General features: G+C 35.8%; 1 protein-coding gene across 1 annotated transcript in view; it reads left to right on the plus strand.

Annotated features, from left to right (window-relative positions):
- Positions 1 to 16,501, plus strand: part of RASGRF2 (Ras protein specific guanine nucleotide releasing factor 2) — a gene marked incomplete at both ends in the record, with an annotated part of 139,990 nt that overhangs the window by 76,935 nt on the left and 46,554 nt on the right. Inside the window, 7 exons of the mRNA XM_080637546.1 lie at positions 2,667 to 2,827; positions 3,808 to 3,874; positions 4,720 to 4,856; positions 8,735 to 8,817; positions 11,097 to 11,345; positions 11,681 to 12,069; positions 15,389 to 15,514. Of these exons, the coding sequence (XP_080493672.1) occupies positions 2,667 to 2,827; positions 3,808 to 3,874; positions 4,720 to 4,856; positions 8,735 to 8,817; positions 11,097 to 11,345; positions 11,681 to 12,069; positions 15,389 to 15,514 (1,212 nt within the window). The remainder of the gene's footprint in view (positions 1 to 2,666; positions 2,828 to 3,807; positions 3,875 to 4,719; positions 4,857 to 8,734; positions 8,818 to 11,096; positions 11,346 to 11,680; positions 12,070 to 15,388; positions 15,515 to 16,501) is intronic.

Here is a 16,501-nt window from a genome sequence, read left to right on the forward strand (position 1 = left end):
GTGTGTTTCACCACGGACCATTATCTGTTGTTACTGACACACTGTCTTTATGGTAAAATTGAAAGACCTCCAGAATGGAGAAAGACAAACTTTGAATTTGTAAAGCAGGCAGTTAAATATGTAGGCTTTTTTTTTTTTTTTTAATACAACCTTTTGTAATTCTTGGATTGAACAAAGGGTAATGGAGTGACTATTCTGGCAGTACTGGAGTACTGAAAGTGCTTAGGTTTGTAGCTGGATAGAAATTCCTGAGATTACACTGATCGTCCAAACTATACTATTAATATTAATAGTTATTAATACTATTAATGAATTTTCTAAAATTAGGCTCACTTGCTCACTGCAACTGTACGTCAGCCAGTCGTGATCGCTTTTTTCCTTAAGAGGAAATCTGTAGTAGAATGCATAGGAGGCAAACGCTCAGTTTCATTAATCACAAAAAGTTGATAGGAATGCATGAAGTCCCTGCTTGATGTCAGCCATAGAATCATAGAACATTCCTGAGTAGGATATCTGGGTAATTCACATTTTGCTTCCCCAAAAGCCTTATTAAGTAGCTTAACTTACATAACTTTTGGCAACAGGGGCAGTTAAGACTGCAGCACAATATTTCATAGAATCATGCAGCATGTATATGTTTCCCACTGTAAATATTGAGTATCAAAGCAAAATAATGCAGTCTCTTGTTTCTGCATTTAAAAAAATCTAGTTTATTCTGATTTACCTTACTAAATCATAACTTCAGTTCCATACAAGAGCACCACATAACCTTCAGCCCATTTTAGCAGAACGTAACATGCTATTCCTAAAGAATTCTGATGAAAAAGAAAAAAAAACAAAGCTACCTGTACCTGTGTAGCTGTAAAGCTTAATCTGTAAGCACATCATACTTACAGATAGTGTTATTCTAAGAAGCAAAGCAGAAATAAGACATACAGGTTGAATATTGTTACCCTATACATGTAGAGGGAACTTCAGGAGAAAAATAAAAATGATGTTGAGAATTTTGTGATGGGAGGTTGCTTGGGAGTTGTTTTTTATACAATACTTCACCTTGCAATGTGGCCTAGGGGGGAGTCAGTATAGAATGGAAAAGCCACCGTTCCAACACATGGGGATGATCTCCTTCCTGTCTTTCAAAGTTGGGGCAGGTATGCTGTTTTGTCTGGAGGAAATGTGCAACAACCAATAAGTACCCGTGGGTTTTATTCAGAATTTAAGTGAATACAAAATATGTTCCAGACCTTTGCAAATCTCTGGAGTACTACTTCACTCTACAGTTTTGTTGCAGTGGCACAAATCACTTTGTACACATTTAGTTTAATTGTGAATTGGCTGCCAAAGAACAGTGTTCTGTTGCATATTTACTGGTGTATATCTTGCTATGCCAGACAGTGTGAGTTTCAAATATATTAATAACTTAAAGCTAATTAAATATATGGAGGGAGCTAAGTGTAAAAAATGTAGATGAACAGTAGCTTTCTCAGTTACTTTAATTTCTTTGTTTAAGATTCTGCATGTGAACTTTGAACAAGATAATTTATTTGACAATGTAGAATAAGAATTAGTAACCTAATATTTCATGGGTGATTCTTTCATCCATGCTTGCCCCTAGTTTGAGCATTGATACAGCTGCACTAGTCCAATATCTTGTTGCCTCTGGAAGAGGAAGGCAAATATCCATCCTCTCATGCTTTTTCTGCTGCTTTTAACTTCCTTTGCATCATCACTGGTGATTTTTTGACCTTCCAAGTGAGGGATATCAGGGAGTTAAGTCAGCTGCTTCTTTGTAGCATTAGTTTCCTGCTGGTTTAGCTCTATTAGGTGGCTAATGTTGGAATAAAATGAGAGCCAGTGATAGTAAGGATAGATGTGTGGGAATGAGATTAGGAGGTCTTTTGGCTGCCCTGTCTGGTAACAACCAGTTGTATCATAAAATCCTTCCCTTTGATATATAGAAGAATTGCACTTCACTACCAAATTTAACTGCAGATCTAAATTCAGAAGTGACACATGTGGTGATACCAGTCTGGAAAAGTTGGTCAGAGACTGGTTTTGAGGTATGAAATGTCAGAGAAGCAAAGCTGTCCCCAGTCTGGAGTTCTGCATAGCACAAATTCAGACTTATATAAGCAAGTTCAATTCAGTTCAGAAGTATTTTACTGGTAACATATTTCAGATGAGCTGTGGAGTATTGAAAATTATGCAGTAGAAGATAAGAAGAAATGGGCTTCATTTCCATCTCTCTTGCACACAGGCACACACACACAAACTCTTTTGCTTCAAAACCTGTTCTTTTCATCCTCTGCCTGTATAGCTTATAAGTAATATATCTTTTGCAAGTCTAGCAGCTGTCAAAAGTGCAGTTTGCTATTCAGCTTCATTTTCTGATCAATGTGTGATTAGTGTGTTTAAATTGCATAAGAATTTGCCCAAGATCTAATACTGCCATGCATTTGTCTAGGTATACTTGCTTGAATCTATTTATCATAAAAAACAAAGTGTACATAAAAAGGGGATTGACTTGTCCTTAAAACAGATGCTGATGTATGTTGATACATACTATAATGAAAAGCTGCATTAAATAAAAATACAATATTCAATGCATTAACACTTTAAACACTAAATATTACTATGATACAGTAAATTTTGAATCTTATTATCAGGTTCCCTTATTCAAGTCCCTTCAGTTGAAAGGGGAAAACTTAGTAAAGTTCGTCTGGGATCATTATCTTTGAAGAAAGAAGGAGAAAGGCAGTGCTTCTTATTTACAAAACATTTTTTAATTTGTACAAGAAGTTCAGGAGGAAAACTACATCTTCTTAAGGTACAGACTTTACATTCTAACTCAATTTACAAAATGAAAACACAATTTCAATATTTCATTATTTTATGGCTTTAACCTGAGATTTGCATATATTGTTACGGATAGAAGCAAGGTGGTACACAGTAATTAACTGCTTTTCGTTCTCATTACAAATAATGGAATTTAGCCAAAGTTCTTGCTAACTACATTTTTTTTTTTCCTAAGAGCATGTAATTCGAATAAGCTGGGGGTTAGAAGCAAGACCTATTTGTCTCGTTTCTGTTTTGTCTGTTTGTATAAGCTAGCACTGAATATCAGTTTTCAGTGCATACACCAGCCCGTACAACCCCTTGGAATTACCAAGGAATATTTTCCAGAGCTCTAAGAAAATAATTTTTAAAAGTCAAACAGCACATTCTCTTAAGATGAAAGCTCTTCTAAGAACACTCCAGTCATATTTGTGAAGAATCAAGCTTTCATAGTGTTGGCTTGTGAATAAAGAAGTGTTGGTAGTTTACAGAATGGATTATGTTGAATAGAATTTTAATTTGATAAAGACATTCCTGAGAGGTTTTTAAGACTGTTTGCATGCTTTCTCATTTTTCAACCCTTAAATAGTTCAAATATTTCGCAAAGTAAATAGAGTATAACCAAACTTTTAAAAAAATCTTGTAAGTATTTAAATGTGGGAGAAGATGAAATTCTAGTTACCTTTTTTGATATTTATGAGCAAGTCTGTATGTGAGATAAATTACAGTGTGGTAAAAAAAGGAAAAAAAAATTGTGCATGAGAGTATATTGTTGATTTGTTGTATTAAGAAAAAAGTTATATCTAATCTGTCTGGGTGCAGTCCTTGAGTAAAAAAAAGCATCATGAAATAGATGCATCTTCCTAAAAACTTTAATGTAAAATTTTAAAGTATATCAACGTTTAAAAATAACTGTAATAAGAAATGGAAACAAATGTAAAAATCTGTGAAAAATGTGCTTTGTTTTCATAGACAGGAGGTGTTCTGTCTTTAATAGAGTGCACACTGATCGAGGAGACAGAAGCAAGTGATGATGATTGTAAGTTAAGTTCAGCTGTTTGTAGTAATTACAGTTTCTAATTTCTTTAAATTGGTACCCTTTGTTTATTCTTCACAGTAGCAAATTGGTATGCTCTCGCCTTTCATAAAACCTGAGGAATACCTTGTTGAAGTGCTTCAGTAGAACAGATGTTTTAGTAACGGACATGCTGGCATAGATAAGAGGGTTTCGTTGCTATGTTTGTGCTTGCTGTTGACATCCCACATAGGAGTTTCAAGTAGACTGACTGAAAGAATGTGACAAATTATTTGCTGACTTTTATATTACAGCTTCACCCAGAGAATGATAGAAAGAAAGAAGTACGCCTTAAAGAACCAGTAGCTAATTGGGTTTCTTAAATACATGGGGGTTGATTAAGTTGGCAGAATTAGTGGAAAGTTTTTGGTTTGGAGTCCCTGCAAATCTTAACTGCAGGCATGCTCAAATGAAATAAAACACAATCTCAGGCTGATTTTAGTGTTACTAATTTTGGCTTCCATCCTGCAGTTCTAGGCAAGTTTTGCACTTGAATTCTGAAATCAGTTTTCTTTAATTTCACTGATACTTCTCATATACTGGGGGTATATCAGCATAGCAGTGTAGAAGGACTTTAGCCTTACTTGGTGTCTTTAAAAGTAATGTACAGCAACTTCCCAGTATTGCGTGTTTGCAACTTTTCTTTTTATTTAGTGTATGAATTTTGGATTCCCAGGTGTGTTTGCTCTTTGTCAGAGAGATGTGTTAAAGTAACTCCAGTTTTAAACGAAACAAGTATTTTCTTTGTCTTACAGTCTGAAGTCTTACATTTTGACTTTTGGGTTTTTTTCTCTCCTCTGGCTGTAAAGCAAAAGGTTCTGGACAAGTGTTTGGACATCTTGATTTCAAGCTTGTAGTTGAACCTACAGATGCTCCTTCTTTTACTGTTGTACTTTTAGCCCCATCACGACAGGAGAAAGCTGCATGGACAAGTGACATAAGTCAGGTAGTTTAATGTATTAATGTTTGTATTGAAATCTTAGTTTATTTTGCATTTCTGAAAACTAATCCAAAGGAGAGATGTTGATTTCTTGAGGGCTGATTTGCTGTAATATATGTAAAAACCCCTTAGTGTTATCTGGTTTCCTCAAAATTCTGTAATTGCATTTAAGTCATCAGTGAAATCTGTTTCTCACTGAAAAAGATGGGATGTAAAATACAAAATTGTCAGCTGACAAATATAATAGTAATGGTAGTAATTTTTATGCCTAAGGAGAGCCCATCCAGGTACGTATTTTGATTTACTTGTTTTTTCATAACTTTTACATAGATCAGAAAACATCTGAGAGTCCTGAGAGTGAAAATGATACCATATCACATCAATAATCATCTCCCATGCAGTGAGAAAATAAGATGAACTCAGTTTCCCACCAAAAAGAATACTAACAAACCATTATTAATTATTACTGAGCATTCTAGCAATGTGCAGTTGTCCTTATTGTGAATGAAGAAAAATGGTGATTTAAAACACTTCAATATCAGGGATAAAAAAAAAAAAAAAAGAGTGATTTTGGCTAAAAACATAGCAGAAAAACTTTTACAGGAATCTGTTTGGGGAAAGAAATTGAATGCACTGTGAAAAATCCGAGCTTTCAGGAAACCAGATATGAATTAAGGCATTGCTGTTTTGTTTACAGAGTTACAGAAGCATAGAATGATTTGGGTTGGAAGAGACCTTAAAGCTCATCTAGTTCCAACCCCCTGCCATGGGACACAGTGCATCGATCTCTCATAGTTCTGAATTTGAGTCCTATTCTCTATTAATTTCAAGATAAACAGTTGATTAGACAAATATCAGTGTGGAATTTGATGGATTCCTAAAGATGCTGTTATTGCTGGCAACATCTCCAGGTGAACTGGAGTCATAATTAGTGGGAATTGCTTAAAAATAAGTATTTTGAGTTACTTTCTTCTGGACTATTGTAAAAGAACAAAAATAAAAAGGTACAAATCTCAAAATATAGCCTGAGCTGCACCTCAATGCATACAGGTCTTACAGACTGATCTGCCTGCAGATTTTTTACAAAATGGATTTTCAGTATGTATGCTGTTCCATTTACATACAAAAGTATTGGAATTATTTCCGGGGTAGGAAAGACTGCCTAAGAACTGGCCTAGAACATGGGATGCACAAGAATAAGTCCATTCTCAGCCTAAGTAATATTAAATTTAAATGAGAAAGTCAAATGCAGTCCATGTAGACTAGAGATCAGAGTTTGGTCTGCCTCCAAAGGCCAACTCTTATCCTCCAAACCACTCCAGCTCCAAACAACCCTACTGTGGCGTTAGGGGAAGAGCTGGAAAGCACCACAGCTGACTGGAGAGCTGCTTGCCTAGAAAGCTTGAGAGTGTTTTAGCAAGGCAGAGGTAAACATGACTTCTCCAGGAAGGGAAGCAAGAGATGCTGAGGGGGTAGGCAGTGGCTTAAAAGAGATAAAGGAATAAGAAGGGCACAAGATGATGCATATACTCCATGTAGAAAGCAAAAAAGAAGAAAATATTGCAAGAAGCGTGCCACTTTTCTGCTGGAGGAAGAAAATTAGGGGTGAAACAACAGATAATGCATGAGAACTTCTAAATGAGTGAGACCACTGGTCTCCTGAAAACCATGATGATAAGAGGGCTGGAGCACCTCCCGTATGAAGACAGGCTGGGAAGGTTGGGGGTTTTCAGCCTGGAGAAGAGAAGGCTGCATGGTGACCTGATAGCAGCCTTCCAGCATCTGAAAGGGGCCTATAAAGGATACTGGAGAGGGACTCTTCATCAGGGACTGTCGTGACAGGACAAGTGGCAATGAGTTAAACAGGGAAGATTTAAGTTGGGTATTAAGAAAAAATTCTTTACGGTGAGGGTGGTGAGGCCCTGCCAAAAGAAGAAGTTGCCCAGAGAAGCTGTAGCTGCCCCATCGCTGGCAGTGTTCAAGGCCAGGTTGGACGTGGCTTGCAGCAACCTGGTCTAGTGGAAGGTGTCCATGCCCATGGCAGGGGGCTGGAACTGGATGAGCTTTATGGCCCCTTCCAAACCAAACCATACTGATTCTATGATTGAGCCCTGGCTATAACCCTCAAGGAAAGCACAGCAGTTATGCTCATAAAAAGGGCATCTAAAAACATTTTTGTAGTAAATATGTGTTTTCCTGTGTTTCCAAGTAAAAAAAGTATACATGTAGTTGCTATTCACTCACAGCATTAGTCTTCTTGTTTAGATTCCAGCTTCTTGTTAAATTATATATGCAGAAGAACTATTGGTCATATTTTTCTCTATGTTCCTAATGACACCTCTTGAATTTATATTCCCTTCAAGCAAACCATGCAATTTTTATGAAAAATACATGGTTTTTGTTGATGGTGAAGAAGCCTCCCTTCTTGTTTGAGCTTATTGTCCTTCAGCCCTGGATCCCCATTACTGTCAGGGAGGTGATAAATGCTAGGCCAGTGCAGACTGAGCATAAGAGTGCTGAATTACCTCAGGCAGTTTTATGATTGATGCTAAGGGCTTCTCTGTGAATTTAAAATTCACATGGGGGAAATTATGTATTTTTGTTTGATGTGTTTTTCTCAGTGCTTTTAAGTAACAATTTGCTAAAATCATAATGTGAATTGTTAAAACTGCACTTTTCAAATAATCTTAAATACCTGAATTTAAAAAGACATCTAGCTACATAGATCATATTTTAAATACATAGCTATGTAGATATATTTTAAAACTAAGAGGACTGTGATTATCTTGTTTGACCAATCTAACATCAATCATTATTTTGCTATGAGATGTTCTAAACCCAGCAGACTATTTTTATTCTTGAAGTCAAGGAAAATGTAACTTGTATTGAAGTCAAGGTAAACATCTTAGTATTTATATATATCTACACATATATATATTAAAGATACTCAACAAATAAATCTACAAAGTATTATAAAGTAAGAGTCTTACAGTATTAGGTAGGAAGTACTTGTTGCAGAATGTATAAGCCTGATCCTCTGACAGACTTTATGCTGACTTCCAAGAGCAAGCCTTATGGTGCTGGGTTGTCTTAACTATATAAAAGTACAAACCAGAAAATAATGGTGTAGAAATGGCTTTGAGCTACCCCTATGTGCCACTAGCACTGAGCTTTTCTGAGGCTTGAAGAGCAACTTAACGCACACATAATCTGTATACTTCTACTGGCCACAGGCCTACTTGCAATTTCTAAAGCAGTATGTGCTGAGGCCATGCCCCAGAAGTGTCTTTCCAGCTTCTAATGCCTAGTCTGAAACATTTATACAAGACTTTGCAAAGAACTACTTGAGCAGCACCCTCATAGCTATGTGCCACAACAGGACCACTTGAATTTAGCAAGTGTATTTCTAGAAACTTTCTATAATTCTCTTTGGTCTTTTTTGCACAGGGTTAAGGTTAAGTATTAGTGTATCTGTTCATGTATAAAGGAGTCTTAACTTCCCTGCAGTATTGATTTTTCAAGCTTAATACTCACTCACTAATTGTTAAGGATATTTAAATCTGTTCAGTTTCAAAGGAACTTGAAAGGAAATTTCACTTCCAACTCAAAATGCTTCTTCAGGTGAAAATAGAGATGCTGAGCTGAATACCCTGAATGTGCTGGTAAATACGTGTGGACTGGCAGATGTGCAAATCAAAGACAGAAGACTAGAGAAGCCTGTCTGCTATAAATTTTGATTCACTGACTTTCATGTATGAAAATACCTTATACCATCAGTCCATACCTGTAAAAACTATGCTTTAAGCTTATAGCGACACAGAAAGCGTGGAAACTACCCTTACCTTGTGTATTGATTTTAACTGATTTCAATGTTCATTTTCCAGTGCATTGATAACATAAGGTGCAATGGTTTAATGACCATAGTGTTTGAAGAAAACTCGAAGGTCACAGTGCCACATATGATCAAGTAAGTGCAGCATTTTTTCCCCAATACACTAAATATCTTGTTGCTTGTTTGGGGTTTTTTTGAATAAAACTTTTAACAAAATAGAATGTGTATTTTGAAAATGCAACCTTTTAAATTCTTTTCCACCCATTTTTTGTTGAATGGATTTAATGCTACTTCCCAAAATGTAGCTTTTAAAAATCTCTTCCTTGAAATGATAGGAGTGACTCAAAATGGTAAACTGTCAATTCACAGTATTGGGCTGTATAGGACTACAGCTCAGATTTTTCTATTATTTGTGAAGTAGCCTTCAGTTATGCATCAGATGAATAATTTTATTTTCTTTAGCTTTTCTTGGTCATACCACTCCTAATTGTATTGAGTATACTTTAAGAAGTATTCAGAATTTAGGTGACTGCAGACAAATATAGTTTTCCAAGGTATTTTGTTATATTAGCCAAATCTTCCATTTCTCTTATTTCTGAGAAAAAAAAATAATTTTCTCTCATAATTTTAACTGATCACATGAAGTTAACATCATTATTCATAAACCTGCTTCTTTCACCCTTGAATTCTTTCAATTTTTTAAAAAGCATTTTTTAATTGTAGAGAGCAATTTTCAGTTTCAATTTCTAACACAATTTTACCTCTTGAAACCTCTACAGATCTGTATTTGCATGAGTTTTACTTACTATTATCCAATATGAATATCAAGGAATAAAATTTAGGAATAGAAATATAACTATTTCTTTTCTTATTGTTATCTGTCACGAGGCCATTTCTCTCTCTTGAATGTACTCTGTACATGAAGGTTTCTCAGATGCCTCTTGTAGTTGTTGCCTCTCTTCTCTTTGTATATGAAATGAAAAACAGATAACGTGTGAATACAGTGAAAGAGCACATAACTTTGATCCCCAGAAAAAAGACATTTTATTGTCTTGAGTTTTATTTCAGGAACTCTCCAGTGTGTGAACACTTCTGTTACCTGCTGAATGTTAAAAATACATTCATCTGTTTTCAAATTGTGGAATACAGCAAGGTCTTACTCCCAATGTCAAGAGAAAGAAATCTTAATTCTGAAAAACATACAGGATCCTAACAACAGACACAAATTTGGTGTTCTCCTCCTGTGAAGGAAATCATCCGATTTTCAGTACACATTGACTTTGAGAGTCATGTCTTTGGATGAAATAAAAAAAAACAAACAACAAAACAAAGCTACTTTCCTGAGGACTCAACTTAAGAAAGAATAATTGTTTTGTAATGTATAAGTTACATGTAATGCAATGTAGAAGTGTGTGGAATGTCTTCATGATGTATTCTAAGAAAATCCAATAATTTTTAATGAAAAGGTATGGCAATATCCATACTTTTTTTTTTTAAAAAAAAAAAAACCCTAAGCCTTCAACTAGATAAAATTGAGCAAAACTAAATTGGAGAAATGGCATTATGCATAGGATTATGTAAATGACTGATTTTTGTTTGATGTCCAAACCAAATTTATTCCTTTTTTCTTTTTTTTTCCACGGAAACAAAGACTCGCCATGGTTTCTGCTCTGAAATTTGAGATATTTCATGCTGTTCCCTTTTGTTTTTAAAAAATAAAAGTAATTCTTGGAGCCTGACAGCAAGTGTTACCTTGCAGATGAGCCTTAAGATTAGGTAACAGGCTAATTTTGCTGTCTTTTACTAGGGTCCATAGGTTTATTTTAGATAAAGCTAGATCCCAGCAGAAAAAAATGCAGTCAGTCCACTATTATTCTATAGTGAGCTTTTAATAGAATTGGTGTACAAGCCACAGCAGCCTGAAAGAGACAAGAAGGAACAAATCTGCCTCCTGTTCCATTTCAGAAATTTAATTATTAGTGGTTTCTTATACTTTGAAATATAAATTAATTATTTGCCAGAAACAAAATTTAAATTCCCTTGGTTATGGTATAAATTATAACTGAATGGAAGCAGGTGTCATGAGAGATTAATAGTTTCTTGGTGGTGTTGAAATACAAGAATGCATGTCTTAGACTTTGAAATATAAATTAATTATTTGCCAGAAACAAAATTTAAATTCCCTTGGTTATGGTATAAATTATAACTGAATGGAAGCAGGTGTCATGAGAGATTAATAGTTTCTTGGTGGTGTTGAAATACAAGAATGCATGTATATTCGATGCTTTTTTGTTGACAAGAGCAGCTAAAATGATGCCATTACTGTATCATAATCATAGAATCAATTAGGTTGAATAAGACCTTCAAGATCATCAGGTTTTTGGTGAATTGTTCTAAATTTAATTTTTGTGTAGATCTGATGCTCGTCTTCATAGAGATGACATTGATATCTGCTTCAGCAAAACACTGAATTCCTGCAAAGTACCCCAAATCCGTTACGCAAGCGTTGAGCGCCTTTTGGAGCGTCTAACAGACCTGCGATTTCTAAGCATTGATTTTCTGAATACTTTCCTACATACTTACCGCATATTTACTACTGCAGCTGTGGTGCTGGAAAAACTTTCAGACATATACAGACGGCCCTTTACTTCTATTCCTGTCAGGTGAGCTCTGGGGATTTTCACTTTTAATCATAGGTTACTTATGGAATTGTAATTTGTTGGGTTTTGGTTTTTGGGTTTTGGTTTTTTGATTGGTGTTTTTTACCATCATTTTCTATTACATAAATTAACTAAGAATAAAGTTTTTTCTTTGTTAATAAGGTGTAAGTTTTCAGGTAAGTCTGTCTCAACATTCTTCCTAGGCTTTGAGGGCTAAGTGTCATACAGATTTTGCAGTGCCATGCATATTTGTCCAAAACTTGTTTGCAAGTATTTTCACTCTTAAATCTATTTGGCATTTGTTATCATCTTTTGCTTTTTTTGTTTCTTACTCTCAGGTCTCTGGAGTTGTTCTTTGTTACTAGTCAAAACAATAGAGGAGAGTACCTGGCTGATGGGAAGTCACCACATCTCTGTCGCAAGTTTTCTTCTCCTCCTCCCTTGTCACTCTCCAGAACATCCTCACCTGTCAGAGCCCGAAAACTGTCACTGACCTCACCACTGAATTCAAGGATTGGTGCCCTTGACCTCTCTGCTTCATCTGTGGCAAGCAGTCCTACCTCAACCTACAGCCCAGCCACCTCCCCACCACCGTCAGGTAGCAAAGTACCTCTGGACCTTAGCAGAGGGCCCTCATCTCCTGAGCAAAGCCCTGGCTCTATAGAGGACAGCCTGGAGAACCCTCGTGTTGACCTCTGTAACAAGTTGAGGAGAAGCATTCGAAGAGGTATTATATACCCACAAAATACTGAATGCTATTTTTGATAAATGGGGCTATCTCTAAGGTAGGCTTGACTTCTGTCAGATCACTGCTGAATTGTTTCGCACGTCTAACTCCTGATCAACGTAAGTTGTGTTACGAAACCAAGTACTTCGCTCTCTGTTTCTTCTCTAATAGAGGCTGTGATGAGTTGTTTGTTTTCCTTCTTTGTAGGAAAAGCAACATGACAGAATTGCCATGTCTGTTTTCACTTCAGCAGAGTGGTAAGGAGAACAGCAGAAGGAAATATTTGAGGCCAGTTGTGTTTCCTGAAGGGAAAGATTTTGGGGTTGTACTGTTACTGCAGGAAGTGAAACATTAAGTTAAAAAGAAATAGGGATGTAAAGACAGAACTGCTTTAACATGTTTACATAACAGGACTAGTTTTCCAGAAACTAACCCAAACAAATAATTTATGTTATTCACTTGCTACATTGATGATATTCATACTGCTTGGTTGTAATCCTTCCAGAAGGTAGATGTCTAAAACAGATTAATTGCTCCTGTGTGAAAGCCTGTTTTCCTCTATGGATTGTGTAAGGCACCTTGGAATAGGTACTACTTCCAGAGGGCTGAAGTTGGTTGATATAAACCTCAGTGTTGGCATTTAGAAACCGATCATTGTATTCATAGATGGCAAAGCTCTAATCTCACAGGAGGCATACTTTCTCATAGAGAAAGTAGCTCTAATCTCATAGGATGCATAAGTGTGTGCTTATTTCTCATTGCTCTTTTGGGATGGAGGGAATTAGAACTATACAGTATTTTTTTCTAATTTTTGTTACATTAAACAGAAAATAAGGAAATAATTAAAAAAAAAAAAAATCTGTTTTGTCCCTGAAGTTCACGTTTAGAAGTGATCTTACATGGCCTGACTTACGGTCTGAGGAATTTGAACTTTGAGCAATTTAGCCCAGCTTTACTTGCAAGTACCTGTAACAATGAAGATTGATATAATCTGAGGGGAAAGAAGAAAAAGATTACCAAACATAAACTGAGAAAAGCATTATGTCTGTTCCTTACTGATGAATTGAAATAAGTGCCCTGGTAAGAAATTTCATGTTGTACTATGCAGAGGGATTGCTTTTACAGAATGCAGTCAATTGTTCAACAAAAGAATGCTTTTAACAGACAATTTAGCCACCTTAGCATTACAGGAGTATATGCTTGCCGATGCTTTATGCTTTCATAAAATTATGGTTGGCTGTTACACTTAATCCTTATATTTCTGTACACTGCATGTTATTAAATGAGTAGTGTAACAGACTGTTTACATATGTAAAATATAGAATCTACTATTCAGATTTGGGCAAATTTTCTTGTGCGCTAATATAACCACATTCAAAACAATATGATAGCACAGCATGTTGCAAAATATAAGCCATGCATTAAAATTAATTGTACACCCGTAACGGCAGTCTTAGACGTAATGTTTTTTGCTACACACTGTAAAGGAAACTAGTAAAGAATAGATTATTCTGGTCTAGTGTTAGCAGTAGTCATGGTTGCAGAAGTATTTGTATTTTGTATTCCAGTCTATCAAAGCTGGACGTGTCATCTGGGCAGTGTAAGGAACATTTGGAAACGGCAAGAACCTCATATAAATGCTAAATAACCCTCTGTGTAGTGTCTCCAGTCCCTCTGGGGAGCAGTTTGCACTCAGTTTGGAGTTTGGAGCGAGGTAGCTCAGTTCTGCAGGGGAAAGTCCTTTTGTCACCCAGCTGCATGTAGCATGTTGGGGAAGACAAGCAAGTTTAGAAAAAAAAAATCTCACAAGGAGAATGGAGATGGGTAGTAGTAGAACTACAAAAAGTTAATCTGCACATTTCTTATCGTATGTAATGTGCTTCTTCACTTCTGAAGTTTCCTGGGTAAGGAGGCCAGTTCTACTTAATCAGGAGCTACCAACCCATTACAGTTAATACTGTTGCTCTAGTAGTGCCAGATTTCCAAGAGAACAACTGTGGCTTGATATAAATCCAATATAACCATACAGATTCTGTTGCCCAGGACACATTATTATGGTGGTTGTCATTCTTCAGTGTTGTCCATTTCCATCCTGGAGTTACCACCTTCTTCACCTACTGTGAAGGCTGTTGTTTGTTTTGAAAGTTTTTGGTTTGCAAAGGTTTTGTTTATATATATATATATTCTATATATAATGTTTGTGCTGCAGTCACAGTTGTCATTCATATCAAATGTACGATATATTTTATCAGCTTCTTTTCCCTCATTTCAGAAGTTGTATTTCTGCCATTCCCTTTTGTTCTTCTGATAGGAGAACTTCTCCATAGAGTAATACACCTTTCAGGGCTGTTTGGCTGTTTTATTGCGCAGGTTTTAGTTACACACAGTTTTCCAACACAGAAAACTATTCTTAGCTCATATAAAACCTGTGACTTCAATTATCCTTATTACATGTGTGTTTCACTGCAAATTCTTCCGTCTTCTCCAAGCTATTTTGAAAACTGGCAATTTGCTGGTTTTCACCAAGTTCCTTATTTATGAGCTTTTGTGTGGCTATGCCATTGGTACAAAACTTTCCCAGTCATTTAACTCCATCCAAAGGATAATTATTATTGAGTCTTCCTAATGCAAAAATTCCAGAAGCAGTACCATTTAAAGCAGCTATATACCAGAGATTAAACATAAACAACTTTGTGTTAGATGGTGTTTAGTGGTACTAGGCTGGTATTGAAACACTGGTATTAAGTGCTTTTAATTAATTAAATTTAATTTTTTAAACAAGTGAAGTCCCGTTTGATGTACATATTTTTTACCGATGCAGCACAGCTTAAGTTGTTCAAAGTTGATCACTTGCAGACTTTCTGTCTTTAGGTGTTTGCAAGCATCCACATACTCTAAAATCTTTGCAGAAGCACTCAATATCTGTAAGACAAACTAATCGGACTATGCTCTTGTTCTTTAAAAAAGCATATCTTAAATCCCCATACTTTAGTTGCCTATGGCCTCTTGATATTTTCCAAGAACATTTGTACTTTATAAATATATGAATATAATAAAATTAATATAACACAGTATGATACAATATACCTGATAATGTTAGATAATATATCTGATTATTAACATAAGTTGTTACATATTTATTTTTATACACTATATTATTGCATTAATATACAATAATATAAAACCATAGAATCAGACTACCAACTAGGTTGGAAAAGACATTTAAGATCGTCAAGTCCTATACACATTTATAGACATGAAAGTGTTGTAAATTATGCATGAGCATCCCAGTATTAACATTGATTCTGTTTTAAAGCAGCAGTTCTAGAGTCTGTGTCAGTGGACCGAACGATTCCTGAAAGCACCTCAGCAGTGGACACGACAGAGCTTTCCCCATGTAGATCCCCTTCAACACCACGTCATCTCCGCTATCGTCAGCCAGGAGGTGAGAGCCTGATGTTTCTTTCCCCTGTCAGTCACTTTGAAGAGTTTAAATACTGCAGCTGTAATCTTTGCAGAGTGTTAGAAAAGAATGATGTTAGATTAATCGTTCTGTTCGTATTTTTCTTATTTCTCAGGTATTAAAAAAAAAAAACAAAACAAACACCTGTTAGAATGTGAATTACACTGGTTAATTTGTATAGTAATGTATGGAAGCATACTGGGACTTCGCTGTGATAAAATGTTCTTAAATAGCTCAAGCAGGATGTGCCGAAGTTCAAAACTGATATTGAATCAGTCTTATTCTCACAAAAATCTCAAAACCATCACAGATTTCTCTCAGCTACTTAAGGGAGCATATTTTGGGCACCGTATGTAATCACGAAATACACAACACCCATTATTGTCAGTGGGGAGTGACTGTGACTTGTTTCTTTGTATAACACTGAACATTTACAGATGGTGTCACATTATTAATTCCAAAATTTGAATGAACTGCTCAATTGAAAAGGAAAACTGAGAGCTGGAGCTCCTTGAATAGCTCTCACGTGGCTCTTTATAATCATTAGCAGAGCTGTGAGCTATGTTGTCCATGAATGCTTAAAACGCTGCCATGTCATGCAAGCCAGATTTCTAGGCAGCTATTTCATGCTTGGAATTAAAACAACAAAACCAGAGCAAAGTCTTATCAGCTATTAGGAAGTTGCTGAGACATTTAATTTCAAATCAATACTAATCATCTGTTACTGGGCACTTTTATGGTGAGATGGCATGATTTGGTAGTTGGAATCTCCGTGGAACGCTGCCCCTTATATGAGTTGTAGTCAGAAGTAATGTTCATAGCATTCACTACAGAGAAAGCCTAATAAACTTTGCAAAACTCTACTCATCCTAGGCAGTGAACTGGGAAAACAGGTGAACCTAGCTATCAGAATTTGGTTTATGTGCTTAGTTCTCTAATATGATTTTTTGTTTAGGTTTCTTTTCTACA

Source organism: Psittacula echo (assembly GCF_963264785.1).
Source record: "Psittacula echo genome assembly, chromosome: Z".
Taxonomy (NCBI): Eukaryota; Metazoa; Chordata; class Aves; order Psittaciformes; family Psittacidae; genus Psittacula; species Psittacula echo.